At 42.6% G+C, this 27,141-nt stretch overlaps 1 protein-coding gene across 1 annotated transcript in view; it reads left to right on the top strand.

The window, feature by feature from the left end:
- The window catches only part of LOC126299466 (sodium-coupled neutral amino acid transporter 9-like), a 276,856-nt gene that overhangs the window by 126,883 nt on the left and 122,832 nt on the right, over positions 1 to 27,141 (top strand). Inside the window, exon 2 of the mRNA XM_049991386.1 lies at positions 3,995 to 4,099. Within this exon, the coding sequence (XP_049847343.1) occupies positions 3,995 to 4,099 (105 nt within the window). The remainder of the gene's footprint in view (positions 1 to 3,994; positions 4,100 to 27,141) is intronic.

The following is a 27,141-nucleotide window of genomic DNA, read 5'->3' as shown; positions in this document are numbered from 1 at the left end:
GTGCTAAAGCTAGCCACATACTGCGTACCGTTCAGCGTTTACAAATACAATTGCCCTAAGCATGAACCAGGTTTTAATAAACATATTCTATTATATAAACCTATTCATATTATAATAATTTAAAATTTCAACATGATCTGATTCAATATAGCCGGCCGGGTTGACCGAGCTGCTCTAGGCGCTACAGTCTGGAACCGCGCGACGGCTACGGTCGCAGGTTCGAATCCTGCCTCGGGCATGGATGTGTGATGTCCTTAGGTTAGTTAGGTTTAAGTAGTTCTAAGTTCTAGGGGGACTGATGACCTCAGCAGTTAGTCCCATAGTGCTCAGAGCCATTTGAACCATTTAATTCAATATACATTACAAAACTCTAATTTTCTTACCATCGATCAAGGAGTTTAAACAACAATGAATACACACTTCACAAATTGCAGATGCACAGTTACATAAAATAAACCGACTCCTAACCGATGTAAGTGTTACAAGCTGCTTAATATGTAACACATAGCAACAGGTTTAATATTATTATTTAATTTGAATACGATTTTTTAAAAGTGTTTCATTTTATAATATTCATAACATTTAAATCAATACAACACTAAACTGCAAATGACTCATTTTCGGAACGAATGCAAGACGTCAGTCCACAAAAGTGGTCCCATCCAGATGTTGTTAGGTGAATGTTCTAACAGTTCTTTTTCGTAGTTTTCTTTTGATTTGTGCGAAACAGTTTTGTTGGCAGATATTCTGCTGTGGAAATTAACTAATCCTGTTCTGAGAAATTTCATTGAGAAGCGTGCAGGGTGTAAAATGCCAGACGAATTGACAATACATAAAAAATGCGTACAGCAGTGCAACGACCAAACTACTAAAAAAAATAAGGGATCTGATTCAAAATAATTTTATAAGGGTGTCAATTGACGGAACACAAAGCCGTGAGGGATGGTTTATTTCAAATATTGTAATTGGTTCCCTTGATTAAAATGTACGATCTACGCCGTATGTACTTGCCATGGATCAGTTTCAAATGACAAATAATTCCACAGTTTCTTCATTTCTTATCGCTTGCATAAATTTACTATGGTCAAATGACTCTCAGTATGAGCATGTATTACTGTTTCTGACTGATGCACCAAGTTACGTGATCAAAACTGGTACTGCTCTCACAGTTATATTTCCCATCATGATACATTTGATTTGTCTTTCTCACGGGTTACATCGCATAGTTGAAACTATTCGTGCAAATTTTCATCCTGCTGACAAATTGTTGTCTTCTTCGAAGGAGGTGTAAAAGCATCTTTTAGAAGACAAGCCTTCAAAGCAGCAGCACTTGACATCCCGCTGCCACCAGAACCAATCATAAGGCGCTGGGGGACGTGGTTGCCTGCAGTAATTTACTGCACCGAAGATTTAGAAACTGTCAAGCAGCTGACCTTGCATATGTATCTGCTCATTTTTCTCACCTTCCCACGGCAATTGTTTCTATATAGACAGGCAGTTCTCTTTGTGATTTATTGTGTTCAAGAACACAGTCTCTAAACTTGATTCTGCTCCTGGAATAGTTGGTTAAATAGTGAAGCAAAAAGTTCAAAACACACTTTCAAGAAATCCAGAATACGAACAAATTTGTGAAATCGAAGAAACTTTAACCGATAAGTGCATCGAACTTCCGAGAAATACATCGCTAACAGGGAACAAACAGCCGATTCTGTACATGCACCTTTAATTAAGTTCCTGTGAAGCAGAGAGAAGTTTCTCCTCCTACAAGCACATTTTGCGAGGCAACTGGAGACAACTTACTTTCGAACATCTGGAACATACAGTGATTGTGAACTGTGACAGAAGGGAGGAGGAAACATAACTGGAAGCACAATAGCTTTCCGTAAATTAATATAAAGTACTAGTTTTCTTGTATGTTTTGTTAACGCTTCTTTGTGCATCATTCACAGGCATTTACATAAGTTCTATTTGTACTAAAACGATACCAATTCAGTTTTTATATCATTTCACGCGAACAGTTTACAAGCATACTTTATGTGCGTAATTTAGATATTTTGGTGCATAAATGCATACACATTTAAAGGATTATTACTGCATGAAAATCTGGCCATTCAGTGTGCAAGGCCGGGTCGGAGCAGCATCAAGGTCTAATAAACAAACAGCAATACAGGGTTTCTTGTATCCAAGCGCTGCCATGTCTGCTGTACCTGTAACCTTATTCGGTAGATAATCACCGCCGACACCTAGCCATCCTAGACACCCTGTTGTAATTGGTGTCAGAAGTGGGTTTCCGTTACAATCCGAATATGGAATCACTGATTCCAACAACACCATTCTCATCGCCATGCAGGACTTTAACGGTCCCACACGACTAGCGGCAAAGAAAACATATATCGTTTGCTCTGCCGTGCAATATCGTATAGCCATCTCGCATACCTAAAGCCGGGAAATAGTGTTGCTTGCAGCAAGAGAGGTATTCATACGACTGTGGTGTGCACTATGACACCAGTGGATACACGAGTAGCGCAACGCCATCTTTTAGAACGACTCCCATTTCTTCGTACAGCATCACAATACACACATGCGTGCATCGAACTTACAAGGAGAACGACTTTGGCAGATATCATTTGTCATTGTCACGTGGGCCCAGCTGTTAGTGTGATGGTATGAGTTGCCGATAGGCACTTAACATGATCATCTCTGCTTCGCAGAGATAGTAATTTGAGCAGAAGGCGTTACTTTTTAGACGTTTCAAGGCCAGTGGCTGTCCTCTATCTTCGATATCTCCATGAAGTTATCTTTTATCGAGGTAACGTAATTCCGTATACTGGCAGTACTGTCCTGACCTACCTCGATATAGACAAAATTCGACTGTTGTCCTGGCCAGCGCAGCTTTCAGATGTCTCACCTACTGAAAATATTGGTTGCCGAGAAACTGATACGTCGTGACGCTCCTGCCCTACGGCAGACAAAGTCTGACACAGAGCTGAAGCAATATGGAATACTGTACCTGTGCCTGTTATCAAAGATCAGTTCGACTCGATACCCAGACAAGTTTAGAGCCATTATTCTGCCAGAGGTGGCAGTTCTGCCCACTAGACTTCGCATCCTGTATATCCCCAAATCACGCACAAATTAAATCATTTATTTTCCCCACAATACAGTAAATGAACAATGAATAAAATTTCGTTATTTTACGTTCATCTTGCTGTTGCAATTTTAATAGCCAGCGCTGTATATACGTAATCTTCCTCATGTCAAGTGTTCGAATATTATCCAAATTTTGATCTTAAATAGCTCTTGGCCAACAACTGCGAATTCTCTTAACATGTTCGTAGAGGATAATTTGCATATTCTCCACGTTAGAATCAGTCTATCAGTCTATCAGTCTGAATAATACGATCCCATCTCTATATGTTTTTCATCAGCGAAGTGGCCGTCTGCTGTAAGAGCACCGTATAGTAGATTTTATATAAGAAGATATTTCGTTACTTTATTCCCTGATTTTGGGGACAGCTGAGTATGTTACACTTACATGCTACAATGGCATTGCCCTGCGCGGAATTTTCTGATTAACAAAATACTGGAACACTGATTACAGGCAGCCGGCCGCTGTGGCCGAACGGTTCTAGGCGCTTCAGTCTGGGACCGCGCTGCCGCTACTGTCGTAGGTTCGAATCCTGCCTCGGGCATGGATGTGTGTGATGTCCTTAGGTTAGTTACGTTTATGTAGTTCTAAGTCTAGGGGACTGATGGCCTCAGATGTTAAGTCCCATAGTGCTTAGAGCCATTTGAACTGACTACAGTGTCTTTAGTTATTTGAAGATTAAAGAAGCCATGTCAACAATTTACATATAGTTACAATCACCGATATGTTCCCTTGTTCTACGTCTTTTTCGTTGTCTTCCATATGTTTTTCATTGTAGTGACGACTCATATGCAAATTTGATGCTACTGTTATTAGCACCACAGTTAATGTGGTTTTCATTTACAGGGGGATCTGCATGTTTCCGGACTCGGAAACAAGCGATTTCGAGACGACAGTTACTACAGAGGTTCCATCGGGAGAAAAAAAAGACTTACAATCCAACGTTAACAGGTAAGATATACTTATATTTCACATAAAAAACAATAATTTCTGTGCCTTTAGCACTTATAGAATAGTAACTTAAATCTAATATCTACATCTAAATCTACATACATACTTTGAAAGCCACCGTTCGGTGCGTGGCGGTGGGTACCCTGTGCCACTACTTGTCACTTCCCCTCCTGTTCCACTCGCAAATAGAGCGAGGGAAAACAACTGTCTGTATTCCCCCGTATGAGCCCTAATTCCTCGTATCTTATCTTCGTGGTCCTTACGCGAAATATATCTTGCAGACTGTAGAATCGTTCTGCTGTCAGCTTCAAATGCCGGTTCCCTATATTTTCTCAATAGCGTTCCTCGAAATCCGCCGGTAACGTGTCTAGCAGCCCGCTTCTAAACTGCTTTGATGTCTTCCTTTAATCCGACCTAGTATGGATCCCAAACACTCGAGTAGTACTCAAGAATAGGTCGCACTAGCGTCCTATATGCGGTCTCCTTTACGGACAAACCACACTGTCCTAAAATTCTCCCAATAAACCGACATCGACCAGTCGCCTCTCCTAACGCAATTCTCACATGTTCGTTCCATTTCATATTGCTTTGCAACGTTACGGCCCGTTATACAGGATGTTACAAAATGGTACGGCCAAACGTTCAGGAAACATTCCTCACACACAAATAAAGAAAAGATGTTTTGTGGACATGTGTCCGGAAACGCAAAATTTCTATGTTAGACCTCATTTTAGTTTCGTCCACCTACGCTCAATGGAGCACGTTATCATGATTTCGTACGGGATACTCTACCTGTGCTGCTAGAACATGTGCCTTTACAAGTACGACACAGCAATAGCGGAAAGGTCGGGGAAGAAGGCCAGTGTTCACTCTGTCTGCTTGCCGGGGATCTCATCCGAGATGTGGAGGAGGCCCTACCAGCGGCGATAGAAGGCACTGGGTGCACCCGACTGCAAATTGTTGCTCATGTCGGCACCAATGACTCCTGCCGTCTGGGTTCAGAGGTCATCCTCAGTTCGTACAGGCGGTTGGCGGAATTGGTGAAGGCGGAAAGCCTCGCTCGCGGGGTGGAATCAGAGCTAACTATTTGTAGTATCGTTCCCAGAACCGATCGCGGTCCTCTGGTTTGGAGCCGAGTGGAAGGCTTAAACCAGAGGCTCAGACGATTCTGCGGAGAGCTGGGGGTGCAAATTTCTCGACCTCCGCTATCGGGTGGAGAAAGGTAGGGTCCCCCTGAATAGGTCAGGCGTGCACTACACGCCGGAAGCGGCTACAAGGGCAGCGGAGTACGTGTGGCGTGCACATGGTGGTTTTTTAGGTTAGAGAATTCCCTCCCTAGGCCCGACAAGACGCCTCCTGAGACGCGGCAAGGTAGGAGTGGGCAAAATGCAACAGGGAATGACAATATTAATGTGCTAATAGTAAACTGCAGGAGCGTATATAGAAAGGTCTCAGAACTGCTCTCATTAATAAACGGTCACAACGCCCATATAGTACTAGGAACAGAAAGTTGCCTGAAACCAGACGTAAACAGTAATGAAATCCTAAACTCAGATTGGAATGTATACCGCAGAGATAGGCTGGACAGTGAAGGGGGAGGCGTGTTCATAGCGATAAGAAGTGCAATAGTATCGAAGGAAATTGACGGAGATCCGAATTGTGAAATGATTTGGGTGAAGGTCACGGTTAAAGCAGGCTCAGAAATGGTAACTGGATGTCTCTATAGGCCCCCGGGCTCAGCAGCTGTTGTGACTGAGCACCTGAAGAATAATTTGGAAAATATTTCGAGTAGATTTCCCCACCATGTTATAGTTCTGGGTGGAGATTTTAATTTGCCGAATATAGACTGGGAGACTCAAACGTTCATAACAGGCGGCAGGGAAAAAGAATCCAGTGAAATTTTTTAAAGTGCTTTATCTGAAAACTACCTTGAGCAGTGAAACAGAAAACCGACTCTTGGCGATAACATATTAGACCTTCTGGTGACAAACAGACCCGAACTATTTGAATTAGTTAATGCAGAACATGGAATCAGCGATCATAAAGCGGTTATTGCATCGATGATTTCAGCCGTAAATAGAAATATTAAAAAAGGTAGGAAGATTTTTCTGTTTAGCAAAAGTGACAAAAAGCAGATTTCAGAGTACTTGATGGCTCAACACAAATGTTTTGTCTCAAGTACAGATAGTGTTGAGGATCAGTGGACAAAGTTCAAAATCATCGTACAATATGCGTTAGATGAGTATGTGCCAAGCAAGATCGTAAGAGATGGAAAAGAGCCACCGTGGTACAACAACCGAGTTAGAAAACTGCTGCGGAAGCAAAGGGTACTTCACAGCAAACATAAACATAGCCAAAGCCTTGCAGACAAACAAAAATTACGCGAAGCGAAATGTAGTGTGAGGAGGGCTATGCGAGAGGCGTTCAATGAATTCGAAAGTAAAGTTCTTTGTACTGACTTGGCACAAAATCCTAAGAAATTGTGGACCTATGTCAAAGCGGTAGGTGGATCAAAACAAAATGTCCAGACACTCTGTGACCAAAATGGTACTGAAACAGAGGATGACAGACTAAAGGCCGAAATACTAAATGTCTTCTTCCAAAGCTGTTGCACAGAGGAAGACTGCACTGTAGTTCCTTCTCTAGATTGTCGCACAAATGACAAAATGGTAGATATCGAAATAGACGACAGAGGGATAGAGAAACAATTAAAGTCGCTCAAAAGAGGAAAGGCCGCTGGACCTGATGGGATACCAGTTCGATTTTACACAGAGTACGCGAAGGAACTTGCCCCCCTTCTTGCAGCGGTGTACCTTAGGTCTCTAGAAGAGCGAAGCGTTCCAAAGGATTGGAAAAGGGCACAGGTCATCCCCGTTTTCAAGAAGGGACGTCGAACAGATATGCAGAACTATAGACCTATTTCTCTAACGTCGATCAGTTGTAGAATTTTGGAACACGTATTATGTTCGAGTATAATGACTTTTCTGGAGACTAGAAGTCTACTCTGTAGAAATCAGCATGGCTTTCAAAAAAGACGGTCGTGTGAAACCCAGCTCGCGCTATTCGTCCACGAGACTCAGAGGGCCATACACACGGGTTCACAGGTAGATGCCGTGTTTCTTGACTTCTGCAAGGCGTTCGATACAGTTCCCCACAGTCGTTTAATGAACAAAGTAAGAGCATACGGACTATCAGACCAATTGTATGATTGGATTGAGGAGTTCCTAGATAACAGAACGCAGCATGTCATGGAGAGAAGTCTACCGAAGTAAGAGTGATTTTAGGTGTGCCGCAGGGGAGTGCCATAGAACCGTTGCTACTCACAATATACATAAATAACCTGGTGGATGACGTCGGAAGTTCACTGAGGCTTTTTGCAGATGATGCTGTGGTGTATCGAGAGGTTGCAACAATGAAACATTATACTGAAATGCAGGAGGATCTGCAGCGAATTGACGCATGGTGTAGGGAATGGCAATTGAACGTCATTGTAGGCAAGTGTAATGTGCTGCGAATACATAGAAAAAAAGATCCCTTATCATTTAGCTACAATATAGCAGGTCAGCAAGTGGAAGCAGTAAATTCCATAAAATTTAAAATGGAATGATCATATAAAGTTGATCGTCGGTAAAGCAGATGCCAGACTGAGATTTATTGGAAGAATCTTGAGGAAATGCAATCCGAAAACAAAGGAAGTAGGTTACAGTACGCTTGTTCGCCCACTGCTTGAATACTGCTCAACAGTGTGGGTTCCGTACCAGATAGGGTTGGTAGAAGAGATAGAGAAGATCCAACGGAGAGCAGCGCGCTTCGTTACAGGATCATTTAGTAATCGCGAAAGCGTTACGGAGATGATAGATAAACTCCAGTGGAAGACTCTGCAGGAGAGACGCTCTGTAGCTCGGTACGGGCTTTTGTTAAAGTTTCGAGAACATACCTTCACCGAAGAGTGAAGCAGTATATTGCTCCCTCCTACGTATATCTCGTGAAGAAACCATGAGGATAAAATCAGAGAGATTAGAGCCGACACAGAAGCCTACCGACAATCCTTTCCACGAACAATACGAGACTGGAATAGAAGGGAGAACCGATAGAGGTACTCAGGCTACCCTCCCCCACACACCGTCAGGTGGCTTGCGGAGTATGGATGTAGATGTAGTTGTAGATGTAGATGTAGATGTAGATGGTTCATGCACGATGGAGCTCCTGCACATTTCAATCGAAGTGTTCGTACGCTTCTCAACAACAGATTCGGTGACCGATGGATTGGTAGAGGCGGACCAATTCCATGGCCTCCACGCTCTCCTGACCTCAACCCTCTTGACTTTCATTTATTGGGGCATTTGAGAGGCCTTGTCTACGCAGCCCCGGTACCTAATGTAGAGACTCTTCGTGCTCGTATTGTGGACGGCTGTGATACAATACGCCATTCTCCAGGGCTGCATCAGCGCATCAGGGATTCCATGCGACGGAGGGTGGATGCATGTATCCTCGTTAACGGAGGGCATTGTGAACATTTCCTGTAATAAAGTGTTTGAAGTCACGCTGGTACGTTCTGTTGCTGTGTGTTTCCATTCCATGATTAATGTGATTTGAAGAGAAGTAATAAAATGAGCTCTAACATCGAAAGTAAGCGTTTCCAGAAACATGTCCACATAACATATTTTCTTTCTTTGTGTGTGAGGAATGCTTCCTGAAAGTTTGGCAGTACCTTTTTGTAACACCCTGTATAAACGACATGACTGTGTCACGGAGGACACAACCAATGGTGTATCCGAACACTGTGGGCTTCCTTTTCCTACTCATCCGCATTAACATACAGTTTTCTACATTTAGAGCTAGCTGCCATTCATTACACTGACTAGAAATTTTGTCTAAGCCATCTTGTATCATCCTGCAGTCACTCAACTCTGACCCCTACCCGTACACCACAGCATCATCAGCAAATAACCGCATATTGTTGCCCACACTGTCCGCCAGTCCATTTATGTATACATAAAATAATAGCGGTCTTATCGCACTTCCCTGGGACACTCCTAACGATATCTTGTCTCTAAAAAGCACTTACCGTCGACGACAATGTACCGGCTTCCGTTACTGAAGAGTTATTCGAGCCAGTCACATACACCGATGAACCGAAACATAACGACCACCTGTTTAATAGCGTGTTGTTCAATTTTTGAAGCACAGTACAGCAGAGATTCTGTTTGGCATGGATTCTTCAAATCCTTAATAGGATTCCGGATGTCCACTATGTGATCAAAAGTATTCGGACACCTGGCTGAAAGCCGGCCGCTGTGGCCGAGCGGTTCTAGGCGCTTCAGTCCGGAACCGCGCTGCTGCTACGGTCGCACGTTCGAATCCTGCCACAGGCATGGATGTGTGTGATGTCCTTGGGTTACTTAGGTTTAAGTAGTTCTAAGGCTATGGGACTGATGACCTCTGATGTTAAGTTCCATAGTGCTTAGAGCCATTTTAACCATTATGAAAACCTGGCTGAAAATGACTTACAAGTTTGTGGCACCCGCCAACGGTAATGCTGGAAATCAAAATGGTGTTGGTCCACCCTTAGTCTTGATGACAGCTTCCAATCTCGCAGGCATACGTTCAATTAGATGCTGCAAGGTTTCTTGGTGTATGGCAGCCCATTCTCCATGGAGTGCTGCTCTGTGGAAAGGTATCGATGTAGGTCGGTGAAGCCTGGCACGAAATCAGCGTTCCAAAACATCCCAAAGGTGTTCTATAGGATTCAGATCAGGACTCTGTGCATGCCAGAGGCCGTGCATTATGAACAGGTGCTCGATCGTCTTGAAAGATGCTATCGCCATCCCCGAATTGCTCTTCAACAGTGGGAAGCAAGAAGGTGCTTAAAACATCATTGTAGGCCTGTGCTGTGACAGTACCACGCAAAACAACAAGAGGCGCAAGCCCCCACCATGAAAAACATGACCACACCGTAACACCACCGCCTCCGAATTTTACTGTTAGCTCTACACACGCTGGCAGATGACATTCACCGGGCATTCGCCATACCCACACCCTGCCATCAGATCGCCACATTGTTTACCGTGATTCGTCACTCCACACAACGTTTATCCACTGTTAAATCGTCCAATGTTTACGCTCCTTACACCAAGCGGGGTGTCGTTTGGCATTGACTGGCGTGATGTGTGGCTTATGAGTAGCTGCTCTACCATGAAATCCAAGTTTTCTCACTTCTCGCCTAACTGTCATAGTACTTGCAGTGGATCCTGATGCAGTTTGGAATTACTGTGTGATGGTCTGCCTATTACACATTACGACCCTCTTCAACTGTCGGCGGTCTCTGTCAGCCAACAGACGAGGTCGGCCCGTACGCTTTTGTGCTGTACGTGTCCCTTCAAGTTTCCACATGACTTTCATTTCGGAAAGCGTGGGCCTAGGGATGTTTAGAAGAGTGAAAATCTCGCGTACAGACGTATGACACAAGTGACACCCAAACACCGGACCACGTTCAGAGTCCGTGAGTTCACCGAGCGCCCCATTCTGTTCTCTCACGGTGTCTGACTGCCGAGGTCGCTGATATGGAGTACCTGGCAGTAGGTGGCAGCACAATGCACGTAATGTTTTTGGGGTATCTGGATACTTTAGATCACATAGTGTATGTAGGACAAGATGTCTACTCACAGATCAAGCAATTCCCGCAAATTACGCGATGGTGGTTTACGGGCACGCAGCTAGCGCCCTGTATGTGTTCCATGCACATTTGCTGGCCGAGACATCAATGTGAGTTCACTTAATGCACTGTAGCACGATTCCAAGCTTGCAACATGGATAGTTATCCTTCTTGAAGATGCCATCGCCATAGGGGGGGGGGGGGGGGGGAGACTTCAAGCATGAAGTGATGCAGGTGGTCCGCAATAATGTTATGTAGTTCACTGCTGTCATGATGCCTTCGATTAGCACCATAAATCCCACGGAAGACCAACTCAGTGTGCCCCATAGCATAATTCTGCCCTCACCGGCCTGCATCTGTGGCGCAGAGCATGTTTCGCGCACATTGGCCTGAATGCTGGCGTGTAAGGACCCAACAATCGACCTTGTGTAACAAGAAATGCGACTGATTCGACAGGCGACACGTTTCTATCGATCCACGGTGATGCTGTGCCAAATGCAATCATAACTGACGACGTCGTTCGGTCAACACACAGCGGTCGTGTGATGTGGAGTTCCATGTTTGTGGTGGTGGTGGTTAGTGTTTAACGACCCGTCGACAACGAAGTCATTAGAGACGGAGCGCAAGCTCGGGTTAGGGGAGGATTGGAAAGGAAATCGGCCGTGCCCTTTTTTTCGAAGGAACCATCCCGGCATTTTCCTGAAATGATTTAGGGAAATCACGGAAAACCTAAATCAGGATGGCCGGAGACGGGATTGAACCGTCGTCCTCCCGAATGCGAGTCCAGTGTGCTAACCACTGCGCCACCTCGCTCGGTGTAAAGTTCCATGTTCAACAATGGCCTTTGAACGGTGTACTCCAAAACATTTGTGCCTGCACCAGCCTTATTCTCTGTCTTCAGATCTGCTACAGGTCGCTGCCTATCCTGGATGATGCTCCGACCTCTAAGTTTTGTGATGAGATGTGGTGTCCAATACCATGCAGCCTACCTGTTATTTCGTTATCTTCAACCACTTTCCATAGGCGCTCACGACAGTAGTACTCCAATAGGTGACCAGCTTCGCCGTTTCAGATATTCTCGTTTCCAGCCTCAGGGCCATAACAATGTGCCCTTTTGTCAAAACCGTTTATATCAGTGGATTTTCGCATTTCCGGCCTGTATCGTCGCTGTAATGACTGTCCATTCGCCTCTTTTCCACTTACATGCTTCCTTACTGCGTCACATGCCTGCAACACCACCAGGAGGCATTCAACCTCGCGATGGACAGTGGTCATAATGTTTCAGCTCATCAACGTATCTGAGAACCTATTCCATTTGCTCGTACTTTCGTTAACAGTCTGCAGTGGTGCTCTGTGTCAAATGCTTTCCGGAAATGTAGAAATATGATCTATGGTTCAAGGGTATCATGTGAGAAAAGGGAAAGCTGAGTTTCGCACGAGCGATGTTTTCTAAAACCGTGATCACTCGTGGACTTAAGCTTCTTGGTCTCAAGAAAATTTATTATTTTGGAACTGAGAATATTTTCAAGGCTTCTGCAGCAAACCGATGTTAGGGATATTTACCTGTAATTTTTTGGTGGTGGGGGGGGGGGGGGGGGGGGGGAGGAGTCCGTTCTTTTACCCTTCTTATGTACAGGAGTCACATGAGCATTTTTTAGTCCCTTGGGACTTTGCTTTGGCAGAGAGATTCATGATAACTGCAAGGTAAGCAAAAGGGCAGTGTCGTAGAGCACTCTTTGTAAAACCGAATTGGGATTCCATCCTGACCTGGCAAAGTTAACTGTTTTCTACGCTTTCAGATGTTTCTCTACACCTGGGATACTTATCACTATTTGTTCCATACGGGAGTCTGTTCGATAGCCAAGTGTCGGTATGTTCCTGTGTGAAAGACCTCTTAAACGCAAATTCGAAACTTCTGCTTTCATTTTGCTTTCTTCGAGTGCCACACTAGAATGGTCAACGAGTGACTGGATGGAAGGCTTAGACCCGCTTAGCGATTTTACATAGCACCACAATTTTCTCAGGTTCTCGGTCATCTTTTTCTATGGTATGACGGTGGTAGGCGTTGTATGCTTCGCGCATATATCTTTTCAGCGACGCACAGATGTTTACTAACCTTTGCCAATCGTCATCTGCGCGTTCTCTTTTGAATCGAGAGTACAACAATCTTCGCTTCTCCAGCATTTTCCGAATTTTGTTTTTAAATCAAGGTGGGGTTTTCATTCCTTAATCCATTACTAGGCACATAGTTCCCCAGATCACGACTTAGTCTGTTTAAACTTTGCCCATAATTCCTATGCGTCTATGTTACTGCTAAATGAAATGGTTCAAATGGCTCTGAGCACTATGGGATTTAACTTCTGAGGTCATCAGTCTCCTAGAACTTACAACTACTTAAACCTAACTAACCTAAGGACATCACACACATCCATGCCCGAGGCAGGATTCAAACCTGAGACGGTAGTGGTAGTGCGGTTCCAGACTGTAGCGCCTATAACCGCTCGGCCACCGTGGCCGGCACTGCTAAATGACTTCTGTTTACTGTCTAAGTGAGATGCTCTCAACTGCTTACCTACTCTTTCCAGCAGAAACACTCGCCTTGCCTTCTTGACTGATTTCTTAACTTTCATAACCATAGTTGCTATAATTACATCATTATCATTAATTCCCGACTCTATACTGACGCTGTCGATAGGGTCCGTCCTGTTTATAGCTAAAAGGTCTAAAATATTTACATTGTGTCTGGGCTCCCGATCTAGCTGCTCAAGACTGTTTTTACAAAACGTGTTCAAAATATTTCACAAGACCGTCCGACTGTAACCCCACAATTAGTCCACAGACGTCCCAGTCTAAACTAGTTAGGTTGAAAACACCTCCTACTAGTATTGCAAGATATGCGTATTTACGCGCCACTGGCCGTAGAACCGTGTGGCCGGTAAAAACATCCAACAATTAATTTGGTTCCACCAGCCTGTTATACGCAACCAGATAACTTCACTGTCACACTCAGCTTCGATCTCAATAGAGCAGCGTGCGATTTGCAAGGGGGATGGCAGGGATTCATACAAAATGGATGCTAATGGAATGAGTTGTGCTGTATGAGGCCCTAAAAGTTCCGCAAATATTATCATTCCTTATGTAAAACAGGAATTCATCAGTCCTTAAGGCAAAACAAGAAATTGACGTGGCTATAAAAGCCCTTGAAACTCTGAAAACTAATGACTCGCTGAGAATTAGGATGATAATACAGGAGTTGGAGGAAACGCGCACATTGAAATTGGTCGCTATTACTGTAAGTATAACAAATTTCAAACATTTCGCAAGAAAGTTTTTCAGTCTTTGGTAGACAATATAAGAAACCACACTGAAGACTTGAATTTCTTTTTGGATACATCCGAATGAAATTCAGACACGTGGTCTTCAGATGAATTTAAATGCGTGTTTTATGGCGACATATCAGTTCCTTATTTAAGTGAGAAGGTTGATTTTAAATTAAGTTAAATACTTTCTATGCTATAAATAAAATCCTCAACACATTCCTACTGGTGTGAAACAGCTTGTGAAAGCAATCGAAGTTATACCTACACACATCAAAAAAAGTTCTGGATCACCCCACTTCCCAGAACTCCTAAAGATAGACGTTGTCTGTGGGTATTGTATCACAGACATAGTCCCCTTGACTGTTCAGAGATGTCACTAAACCCGCTCAAAGATGTAAACAACCATCCATGAGCAGCGCCTATTAGACGGAGGTGGTCCGACAGCCGATCAGTTCCAGTCATTCCACCAGGAAGGGGGTACACGGCTCGTGTTGGCTTAGTTCAACCAAGTCTAGACGGTCAACACCGCGTTTCGATCGCGTCCGCATTGTTGTTTCAGGAAGGTCCCTCAACAAGGGAAATGTCCAGGAATCTGAGTGAACCAAAGCAAAGTTGTTTGGACATCATTGCCGTAGCGCGGTTGTAAAGGTTGGCGAGACTCTACAGTTACTATAGGGAGACATTTTCAGTACAATAAACAATAATTTAAACAAATGAAACAAAATGCATCAAATAAAACAACAACTACTACTACTGCCACTACCACTTCCACCGCCACTAACAACTACAACAACAACAACAATAATAATAATAATAATAATAATAATAATAACTAACTTGTTCAAGAAACGATGACAAATTTGTAGAACTCCAGTAGCAAGAGAAGAAGCACTTATATTTTCTTGTAGACAAGTGCAATGTGCCTGTCTTTTCTCTCAACGAATAAGTCTGTAACTCGGTCTACAAAGATCTGATCACTGAATAGCTCTTCAAGTAGTGTCTTTCCTATTGCTAATGTGCTCAAATGCGACAGCCGGGTGTTGAACATTGAATTCCTTCAATAATTCTTCACTCGCTTAAGAGTACTCATGCTTCGTTCACTGCTTGTTGTAGATGCGGGTAGGGTCAAAACCAAACGCAGGAACTTCGTTGTTTCTTCATAAACAGAGTCTAAATCATTGTTGACAATGTACTTTAAGAGGGTTCTTCGAGATAAATGTTTTTTCTCATCAGCGTATATGTTACACTGTTCACCTTCAAGTTGTTGTAATTTGAAAAAAAAGGGTACAGTTCTAATAACTGAAGCAGTTTCAGTTTTGGGAATTCTTTTTGATAGTTCGGGAAACACTTTGCGTTCAAAAGTTCAACAAACTGAATGTGGAGAAAGTCTTGAAATCTTATTTCCATGTGAACAATATGCAAATCCAGTATCTCGTAAGTTAGTGCCCTGAGAGATGTCTTCTGACTGTCACAGAATGATAAGTTGCCATTCAAACATAAGCTGCATTTAATGCATTCGTCAACGAATGTTTCCGTTGTTAACTGTCGTAAGTTACTCAAAACAGTTCTTATTTCGTCGTGGCAAGCAGTTATACTGACAGATTTTGACTGAAGAACATTAAAGAGATGAACAACGTAAACAAAGCACCCTCAGTAGAAGCAAAGCAAGTAGACAAATGTAGGATCATCCGTCCGTCGTTTCATTCCCACAACACAGCTCAAAGATTATGGGTCCCACTGAGAGTCTGTATCATCAATTATATAACTAAAAACACTGTCTAGCTCTGAGGAATGACTAGACATTGTTGAAACTGCCCTGGAACGAAAGTTCCAGCGAGTGTTGCATACATGTGGAAGTTTAAATCCTTTCTCAGTTAGCAGTACAGTTCGTTTTGATGATTTACTGAAAAACGAATGGAATGCAGTAAGATCATTTACAAACATGCGTACTTGTATGATTTTGGAGGCATGTAACAGTACAAAATTCAGTTGGTGTGCGTAACAATGAATAAACAGCGCGTAGGGACAGAACTGCTTCACCGTTGTTGTAGTCCTCTTTCCTTCCACATTCCATTCTTTCAATACTGCATGAATAATGTTTGACAAACCTTCAGCAGTTTTATCTCCAGAAACATCGTAAAATCCAACGAATCTTTCCTCAATTTTGTCTGCAATACAGTACCTGAATATTATACTCATTTGACTCTTGCATGAAACGTTTATTGTTTCATCAGCCTGAATCGAAATGAAATTGCTGTTCTGAATTTCAGATTTTATTTTCTCATTAACTGCCAGAGTTATAATTTCTATTACATCATTCTGTATATCTGGAGAAGTTCCTTTAAATGTTGAAGATGATGACAGATGCTCTCGGATTAACTGCTCTCCTTGAGCTAGTAAATCCAACAGTTCCATATAGTTATCTTTGTTGCTGGAGGATTCGTCTTCTCGATGGCCGCTAAAGGCTAGTTCTTGTTTACAAAAAAATACAATTGCCTGAATAAGACGAGCAAATACTCTCCTGTTGAATGCAACTTGTTCGTTGTATTTTATTGCTTTCAGACGAGCGCCTTCAGAAAGGGCGTGCTCAATTACACTTTTGCCCAATAACTGAAATGATTCTTTGTTATGGAGGTGACGTTTTGATATCTGACGCTTTTGTGCTTTCCTGTCAAAGTTGTGTATTGTACAAATGCCCTCATTGCACAATTCCTTTTCTCCACCAAACAGGAGACTTGTATAACAATATAATCTGTTATTAACTGCACCAGGCTGTCTGAAAAGTGCGTTTTTGTTTGGCTTCACTTTAAAATACACTGAGTATAGGAGTAGGTCGTTTGTCCTTTTTTCTTACGTTAATGTAGAAAAAGGCGTTTTTAATAAAAATTCTATCAAGTGTTCAGTTGCTGTCTCACTCATGTTGGCGACACAACGAAAATATGCACCAAAACCACACAAGAATGTGTATGAAAACAAACCGCGCGACTGTTTACTTCCGTGTTAAAAGCCAGCATGGAAGCGGGCCGCTTCCAAAGCGGCAGACTGGTCTCGATACCTGCTAGCAAGGGCAGCGACGCACCGTACTGGCCTTCGTGGAAGAGGGGAAGTGGAGGGGAGCCGAGAATGCCACTAACGCGCAGGAGCACACAGCCAGTTAAGGGAAGGGAGGCAGAGACTGAGAGCAGTCGAGTCTCAAGCAGGCAAATACACCAATACTGAGGGTGCGGCGCGGGCTACAAAACTGGTGTCTTCGCACATTTAGAACTCTTAATAGAAAGTTGTTTTTATTTTTGTTATGAATTACTGTTGCATCTTTTTTAAGCAAGAATACAGGGGAGACAAAGTCTCAAAGTCTCCCCTCACGCTATGCCACTGTCGGACATAGAGGAGATGCAGAGAGACAGGAACTGTCGATGAAGAGCCTCACTCAGGCCGCCCAAGGGTTACTACTGCAGTGGATGACCGCTACTTACGGATTACGGCTCGGAGGAACCCTGACAGCAACGCCACCATGTTGAATAATGCTTTTCTTGCAGCCACAGGACGTCGTACTACGACCCAAACGGTGTGCAATAGGCTGCATAATGCGCAACTTAACTCCAGATGTCCATGGCGCGGAGATATATCTTTGCAACCACGACACCACTGCAGCATGGTATAGATGGGCCCAACCAAGGTCCGTAAAATAAGGGCCCAACAACATGCCGACTGGACCGCTCAGGATTGGCATCACGTTCTCTTCGCCGATGAGTGTCACATATGCCTCCAACCAGACAATCGTCAGAGACGTGTGTGGAGGCAAACCGGTCAGGCTGAACGCTTTAGACACACTGTCCAGCAAGTGCAGTACGATGGAGGTTCCCTCCTTTGCGGGGTGGCATTATGTGGGGCCGTCGTACGCTGCTGGTGGTCATGGAAGGCGTCGCAATGGCTCTATGATACGTGAATGCAATCCTCCGACCAATAGTGCAACCATATTAGCAGCATCTTGGCGAGGCATTCGTCTTCATGGACAACAATTCGCGCCCCCATCGTGCACATCTTGTGAATGACTTCCTTCAGGACAATGGCTTCACTCGACTAGAGTAGCCAGCATGTTCTCCAGATATGAACCCTATCGAATATGCCTGTGCTAAATTGAAAAGGGATATTTATGGACGACGTGGCCCACTAACCATTCTGAGGGATCTACGACGAATCGAGAATGAGGAGTGGGAAAATCTGGACCAACATTGCCTCTATGAACTTGTGGATAGTATACCACGGCGAATCCAGGCATGATTCAAATGGTTCAAATGGCTATGAGCACTATGGGACTTAACATCTGAGGTCATCAGTCCCCTAGAACTTAGAACTACTTAAACCTAACTAACGTAAGGACATCACACACATCCATGCCCCAGTGAGGATTCGAACTTGCGACTGTAGCGGTCGCGCGGTTCCAGGCTGAAGCGCCTAGAACCGCTCGGCCACACTATACAGGCATGCATGAATGCAAGAGGACGTGCTACTGGGTATTAGAGGTACAAGTGCAATCTGGACCACTATCTCTGAAGATCTCGTTGTATGGTGGTACAACATGCAATGTGTGGTTTCCATGAGCAATAAAAAGGGCGGAAATGACGTTTATGTTGATCTCTATTCTAATTATCTGTACAGGTCCCGGAGCTCTCGGAACTGAGGTGATGCAAAGTTTTTTCATTTGTGTATATCAATGGTTAAATGTGAACACGGATTTAGTGCCATGAATCTTGTGAGGTAACGGGCGAGCTGTGGCGCCCTGAAAATACTCTAAATTCAGAGTTGGAGTGGCCGTTCGGCAGCCCGCGGCTCGGCGGCAGCTGCGTGGTGCTGAACATCAGCCGGTGCAGGAGGGGTAGCCCTAGTGTGTGCTCCAGGTCGACCGCGTTGCCGGGAACTCCATGTTGATGCGGTGTTAAGGACTGTGCTTTGTGTCGATGAAGGAGATGTGTATGCCGGGAGCGCCAAAGACGTAGTGAAACCAAAATAGCAGACATTTCACAGTTCGTGTAGAAATTAGTAATAGCCATAGGAATCGTGATACCTTAAAAAGAAACACGTACATTACCATTTTTTGCACGACGGTTCTGCTGGTGTAATCAGATTTTCAATATCTTTATTACTATAAAGTTTAGTATCGGACTGTAATTTATAAATGTAACACCCAGCAACGAATTCCCAAAATCTAAACAGTTCATCAGATTTTGTCAATCGACATGTTTTTAGAAAGCTATTAATGTAAACCTAAATTGGCATGAATTACAGGCATTTAACTTGAATAGTACATGAGTTATTGGAGGTCAAAGTGGCCGATAACTATTGATCACATTAGGCCATAAGTAATCCACAGTTACACGAAAAAACGGTAGCAACATGATTATAAATATATATATATATATATATTAGCATATGTCTTTGTTTATATCCGATATAAACGATTCATGAAGAAATTGGTCAAATATTTACTCTGTTTTAGAAAACACAGAGAGATTAGGCTATTGCCCTGCTTTTGTTTCTATTCCTTTGATATCTGTTTATTTGATTTGTTTATGTATTAGATAATGTATGTTAGAGCGTGTTTACGGTCCAGCCGTACGAATATTTATTTAATTTGAAGTTATGTAAGTGTAGATCCAGTATTTCGTGTGTGTTTTAATATGTTTGTGAGTGTGCGCTGGCTTGGAGACATGGCGGGATCGCTCAGCCAATCACGTTGCTCGTTACTACGGTAGGTGACAACGGAAGAATGGAGAGACTGTATGGGAGTGGGAGAGGAGCACTGGTGGAGTGCTGGATATGGTGGCGCAATGGACGGTCGCGTGATATACTTGCGGAGTGCAGCAGTTTGCGCGTGGTCGCAGGAGATAGAAATATTTCGTAGTGCCGACTTGTGCACTTGTGAGATATCCGTGGCTTCTGCAGTGAAGATGTAGCATGTGTTTAGAAGTGAATATCTCACGAGCTATGTTGTTTTTCGTAACTAATTACGTGAAGTAAGAATCTGTTGTTTCCCTGTTATTCAACTTATATTTTGTTTAATTTCTGGACCATCGACACCAATAAGTGTTTTACAGAAATAAATGTCATTCTCAAAGGTACTTCTGCTATCGTACTCATCATTTAAAGTCTTTAAATGAGTACCTGCAGATTTTTTAAAATTGTAGTACTTCATTTATGAATTTCTATTTCACATTCAAAATTCGCAGTGGCCGAGTGATAGGAACCTTTGACCATTCGTTTCATGTGTGTATTCATATTGTATACTTTAGACTGAGCAGTATATGGCTCTTAATGCGGCAACTATGTATCCCAGCCCCTAGACAACGAAACCAGCCAAAATGTTTAACTTTCATCTCTGAGTCTGAGGGTACGTAGTTGAGGGCCACCACCATCATTTCATTTTGTTTTTGAAAGCCCGCAATTGGAGGTTTTTCGTCCGGGATTTGTGTCCTGCAAAGTTGTAATTCCTTGGGTCTCTGTTATTCAGCGTACTACGTGTAGTGTAAAAACCTTTGCAAAACCAGTAGAGATTTCTGTAGAGTGAACCTCTCATAAAACACAGTGTGAGATCGGTTTTTTTCCACAAGTAGGTTTCTGGAAATAGTGAAATTATGCAGTAATTTTCATAACTACCACACGCTATCGATAGAAGTTCTAATCTATCGCGTTAAAATCAATTTGCGTGGGGGCTCAGAGTCTAAAGAAGTTGAGTGCAGGAAACGGTAGCGGTTAGCGTGTTTAACGGACAGCGGTATCTGAGACGGCTGGAACACATCAAGCGGCTTCTCAAGTGGCGGACGCAGATCAATAGCGGTACGACAGCAGGGTCTTCGAGTACTCGAAGGCAGTCTTCAATGTCGACTTCCACTACAGCCCACAGCATCACCATGGCAGAGGGAACTATCTCAGGTCAGATAAGTGGCTGCGCAAATAGAGAGATAGTGTTTAACTCTCAAGTTCAAGCTCCACCTATAGATCTCGCGGATATAAAACAATTACTTAGTATGTGTAATTCTGAAAATGGAAGTGAACCGGTTAGCCCGAAATCAGAGCGCGAAAGTGTAACTAGTAGTAATTCAGGCAAGGGGAATGAATTTGGGGGGAGACATGATGTCTCAGCTAATGCAAATTATCCAGGGATAATGGCAAATAATATCAGTACAATTCGAACAGTTGCGGATGCAATTCGGACTGATATGGGTACAATGCGAACTGAAATAGGTTCTGCTATGAAAGAGGAAGTTGAAAAAATTATGGGTAGCCTCGAAAAAGCAATTTATGATAAATTAAAATGTGTCCGATTGGATATGGGGAAAATTACAGACGAAGTTGTAATAGTAAAATATAAAATCGAATCAGTGGAAAAATATCTTGGGAAAAAAATTGATAAGATACAGACGGAATTTGGGGGCAAGGTAAGCGACTGTACAAAGCACAATACGCTCATAAAAGCAATATAAATGTAGCAATTAGTGACATTGCCAACGTGTAGGTCAGGGTGAGAAAGAAATGGGCAAAATTAAAGATAAAATAGAGTCCAGTATTACTGGTGAAAATGAATTTTAAAAAATGCAACAGATAAAAAGTGATTTCCTAACAGGCCACACCGGTTATAAATATCTCTCAGGCAAATACCGGATCTGTGAAATGTTACACAAGCGACAGAAGATATCACCCAGGAAATTTCTTGGCTACGTGTAGGGAAGCTTTTTGTTCACGGCATGTCAGACGAAGCGAAAATAAAATACGTTAAACGGCATTTGGAGGGAGACCCACAGTCTTGGGCAAATGTTAAATATGATTCGTGTTACTCGTACAAAGAGTTCGAAAAGTGTGTTTTGAATAAATTTTGCAGTGAGGCAAAATAGACGAGGATCCAAAACGAATTCTTAAACCGGCCGAGTTACAGGTACGGTGATGAGACGACGAGAGATTTTTGCAAGCGCGAACTTGGCAAGCTTATGCATGTGAAACATCCGTTGGGGCTTTTAACGGAAATCACCATGTTAAAAAGGCAATTACCCGAAAATTTTCAGGGGGGTCTTGTAGATAGTCCATGTGATTCCGTGAACGAATTTGTACAAAAATTAGAGAGGGCTTTGAAGTTCAAACCTCAGAGCAAACCAGGTTGTAGTTATCAAAATCGGAATCCAAATAATCGCACCAAAATAATAATCGTGAGAGAAATCAAAGGAATTCTCAGGGAGGTACTAACTGGAGTGAGCAGAATGGTCAGAGAACGAATGGGAGTGATAACTCCCGTGAACGGGACCGTAGTAAAAAACGTAGATTTGACGGGGAAAATTCGTGCGAAGTGCAATCGCGCAACAACCGGTCGGGAAACTGATGTTCGCCACTTCTTATGTCCGGGGATGGCGATCTCAACAGGCGATGGTAATGGTAGAAACGTTGATAGGTTTGGAGAAAGGCATCCAACATGCAATATGGAGTATGTTAAAGAGGAGGGCTATGTAGGTGGCTCTTTCAATAAAAGCAACCGTGTACGGCGGAAGCATAGATTTGTGAGAGATTTAAGTAAAAGGAATGGTGATAAATTTGCGGGAAATGATGTATGTTATGAATGTGTAATGAATGAGTGTGTGAATGGTGATGAATGGAAAGGTTCAGTGTCTCAAAAAGAAGTTAAAGAGGGAATGAATTCTGTAAAAGCATGTGGAGAGTTCTGAAAGGTATTAGCAAACAGTGGCAACTGCGGTAAGGAAGTAATTGCAGTAGCAAGTATTAGTGAGTTGGAGAAAAGCGTCGATGTTAGTGAAGGTGGCGTAGCTTTGGTCTCGCCAGCTGTAAGTGAGGGTGATGTGTTTCGGCGGAAAGCGTGTTTCACTAAGGGAGGCTTAGCACTGGTCTCACCAGCAGTTGAAGTTAAAAATGTATCGGGGGAGGTAGATGATTTATGTTTAAAGGAACAGAGTAGTGGTAATTTATGTAATGATGTAAAAGCTATTGGTATTGATACTTCGGAGGAGGAAATTTACGCGTTTCTAGTAGCGAATGAGAGCGAAACTAAACTTATTGATGAATGTGTGGAACTAAAACGTTTGTCAGAGTGTGAATATGAGAATATATGTAAAGTAGGATCTGAGGTTAATCTGGATGAAAAGTGTGTAGAAATGGCAGCGGAACGTAGCAAGTCTGGAAGACCCAAAATTGTGCGACAAGGTAGCAGCAATTTTTGTAATGTAGCAGCGGAAGATGAAGTTGTGTACGATTCATGTAAAGTTAATTTGTTGATGGAGGAAAGTAGGTTTCTGATTTGAATTTATGTAGTGATTTAAATGGTGTATCAGCAGATAACTTTGCAGAGATGGATATTTGTGGTGATGATGGCTTAGGCATCGATGTATTATTTCAGGAAGATAAAGTGTTTAACCGTGAATTGATGTGTAATTTTGTTGAAGCTGCGGGTGTCGATATTTTTGAGGGGAAAAGCAATAAAGTTGTGCATGCTGTGGCTAGTGAATCGGCGAAAGGTTTGGAAGAACTAACAAAAAATTTAGAGAGGGCTGAAGTAAATATTGTGGATGAGGGTAGTTTGTGTAATGAAGTTCGTACGAACTGGTATATTAAGGAGGAGTGTGATTTTAGTGTGTCAGATTGGCGTTGGCACGGTAGAACGTAACGGCCGTTACTGGTGCATGTGTGGAAACGAGAGAAGTTTAAAATTGCTAGAGGTTTAGAAAAGGGAACGAACTAATGTGGGGTGAAGGAAATATGTAATGAATTATTTTGGGGTGAACATGGAATTGAGGGATGTGTATACGCTAGAATTAGAAGAGAAGGGACGAGACGTAGAAAATGATTTATTAAGGGAGAAATATTTAAAACGAAAGGAAATGGTAAATGTACAAATTATTGAAATTAAAATTGGCAAAGATATGGTAGAGGTACTTCTACGACCGATCCAAAGTTTTATGAACATGATCAAAAATAGGAAACTGGTAATCTTCCCAGTCACTAGCGTTCGGATTAAAACGGCAATTGGTAGTATGAGTAAGCCAATAAGACAACAAATACCTTTAGAATTTAAATGTAGAGAAAATAAATTCGAGATAGAATGTTTTGTAGTGAGTGGTCTAGTAAAGGAGGTAATTTTAAGAACTGACTTCCTGTGCAAATACAATATTTCGCTTAATTGTGTAGGTAAATGCCTAGTGTTTGAATATCAGAATGAAAAAATGGCAAGTAAAATTTAAGACTTTTAACAGGTGAAAATGAGATTGCTCATGCCATAGTTACTAAGGGCTGGAGTAAGGAATTCGATATGCATAACAGAATTAAGAAAGTGATTTAAGCAGTCAAGAGTATATAGAGAAAGGGGAGAAATGAAAAGCTGTTCTAACGTGTAATTAGTGGTAGCAATTTTGGAGGGATGATTGTATATGTTTTACTTGGGGTTTCATTAGTAATCTGTTAGTTTATTGTGGCACTGTACGTGTGCTAGAGGGGGAAGTTTAGGCGCTGAGGGTGCATGGAGGTCAATGACCTCGTGGATATAAGTAAAATATGTATTAATTTATGCTTTGTATAAGAGTGTGGCTAAGAATTTAGTGGCCAATGTAATAGTATGTGCACGCATTTTTGGTGCATGGGGGTAGGAAGGATTTATTAAAGTCAATTAAATAGAATCTGTGGGAATTTCAGCTTCCTGTGATTCAGTCGTTTGCCTTGTGACTTTTCCCTAAAGTATCGTATTCCACTGGAGGGAATATTTAGCGAGGATCCTGGTTCCGCTTGGGAAATTGTTTGTTGACGGGTTACTACTTTCGGTTTTCGTTGTAGACAGATTTGTCACGATAAACGGTGGGGCTCGGAATTCAGAGGTAGACACGATTTCTGCGAGGCACTTAGCCAAAAGACTGATGTGAGTTGATCAATACTTCCTTCTGAAATCCGTGTGAGCGTGTGTAATGCGACAGAGAAATTAGTGCAAGAAGGCCCCTTAGCGCTGACCGAGTGACACAAGAAGTGCTTAAATAACCGCACATAAGTGAAAGTCCACTTAAAAAAAATTATTTCTTGTCCAAAAAATTGTTTATACATAATTTAAATGCAGGCATTTATTGAATATGCTGTTTCATTCATAATTTGTGTTAGTTTAAATTTACTTCCAAATTCATGCTGCTCCCACACCAGTACAAAAACTTTGTAAACACTATTGGCCTGGCGTTTTAATCATTTAATTCTGTTCTTTGTAATTTGTTTTATCTGTACTTGTATGATGCAAGCCAGAATGTTAATAAGTGGAGGTGTGTGAGATAACGGGCGAGTTGTGGCGCCCTGAAAATATTATAAGTTCGGAGTTAGCATGGCCGCGCAGGCCGCTCGGTGGGCCGCGACTCACTGGCGGTCGCGTGGTGCCGAGCCTCGGCCTGTGCAAGAGGGGTAACCCCAGCGCGTGGTCCAGGCCGATCGCGTGGCTGGGAATTCCATGTTCACGTGGTGTCGAGGACTGTGCTTTGCCGGGAGTGCCAAAGATGGCGGACTTTGTGAAACCATAATAGCGCACATTTCACATTTCATGTACAAATTAATAATAGCCAGAGGACTGTCTGCAGCTCCCGGTCTCGCGGTAGCGTTCTCGCTTCCCGAGCACGGGGTCCCGGGTACGATTCCCGGCGGGGTCGGGAATTTTCTCTGCCTAGTGATGACTGGGTGTTGTGTGCTGTTAGTTAGGTTTAAATAGTTCTAAGTTCTAGGAGACTGATGACCATAGATGTTAAGTCCCATAGTGCTCAGAGACATTTTTGAACCAGAGGACTCATGATACCTTAAAAAGGAACATGTACATTATCATTACTTGCGCCACGATTCTGATGGTGTAATCAGATTTTCAATATCTTTATTACTTTAAAGTTTCGTATCGGACTGTAAATTATACATGTAACACCCAGCAACGAATTCCCAAAATCTAAACAGTTCATCAGATTTTGTCAAACGACATGTTTTTAGAAAGCTATTAGTATAAACCTAAATTGGTATGAATTACAGGCATGTAACTTCAATAGTACATGAGTTATTGGACGTCAAAGTGGCCGATAACTATTGATCACATCAGGCTATAAGTAATCCACAGTTACACGAAAAAACGGTAGCAGCATGATTATAAATGTATATATTCGCCTGTGTCTTTGTTTATATCTGATATAAACGATTCATGAAGAAATTGGTCAAATATTTACTCTGTTTTAGAAAACACAGAGAGATTAGGCTATTGGCCTGCTTTTGTTTCTATTCCTTTGATATCTGTTTATTTGATTTGTTTATGTATTAGATAATGTATGTTAGAGCGTGTTTACGGTCCAGCCGTAGGAATATTTATTTAATTTGAAGTTATGTAAGTGTAGATCCAGTATTTCATATGTGTTTTAATATGTTTGTGAGTGTGCGCTGGCTTGGAGACATGACGGGAGCGCTCAGCCAGTCACGTTGCTCGTTACTATGGTAGGCGACAACCGAAGAATGGAGAGACTGTATAGAAGTGGGGGAGGAGCATCGGGTCGCACAGGACTGGTGGAGTGCTGGATGTGGTGGCGCAATGGACGGTCGCGGGATATACTTCCGGAGTGGAGCAGTTCACGCGTGGTCGCAGGAGTAGTGCCGAATTGTGCACTTGTGAGATTTCCGTGGCTTCTGCAGTGAAGATGTAGTATGTGTTTAGAAGTTGTTCATAACTAATTACGTGAAGTAGGAATCTGTTGTTTCCCTGTTATTCAACTTATATTTTATTTAACTGCTGGACCATCGACACCAATAAGTGTTTTACAGTAATAAATGGCATTTTTAAAGGTTCTTCTGCTATCGTACTCATAATTTAAAGTCGGTAAAATAGTACCTGCAGATTTTATTTAATTGCAATCTTTCGTTTATGAATTTCTATGTCACATTCAAAATTCGCAATTTCCGAGTGATTGGAACCTTCGACCATTCGATTCATGTCTATATTCATATTGTATACTGTACACTCAGCAGTATATGACTTGTAATGGTGCAACTACGTATCCCAGCCCCTAGAAAACGAAACCAGC

This window comes from Schistocerca gregaria, chromosome X, assembly GCF_023897955.1.
Source record: "Schistocerca gregaria isolate iqSchGreg1 chromosome X, iqSchGreg1.2, whole genome shotgun sequence".
NCBI lineage: Eukaryota > Metazoa > Arthropoda > Insecta > Orthoptera > Acrididae > Schistocerca > Schistocerca gregaria.
The sequence above is the reverse complement of the archived record's forward strand: the minus strand, read 5'-3'. Positions and strand labels throughout refer to the sequence as shown.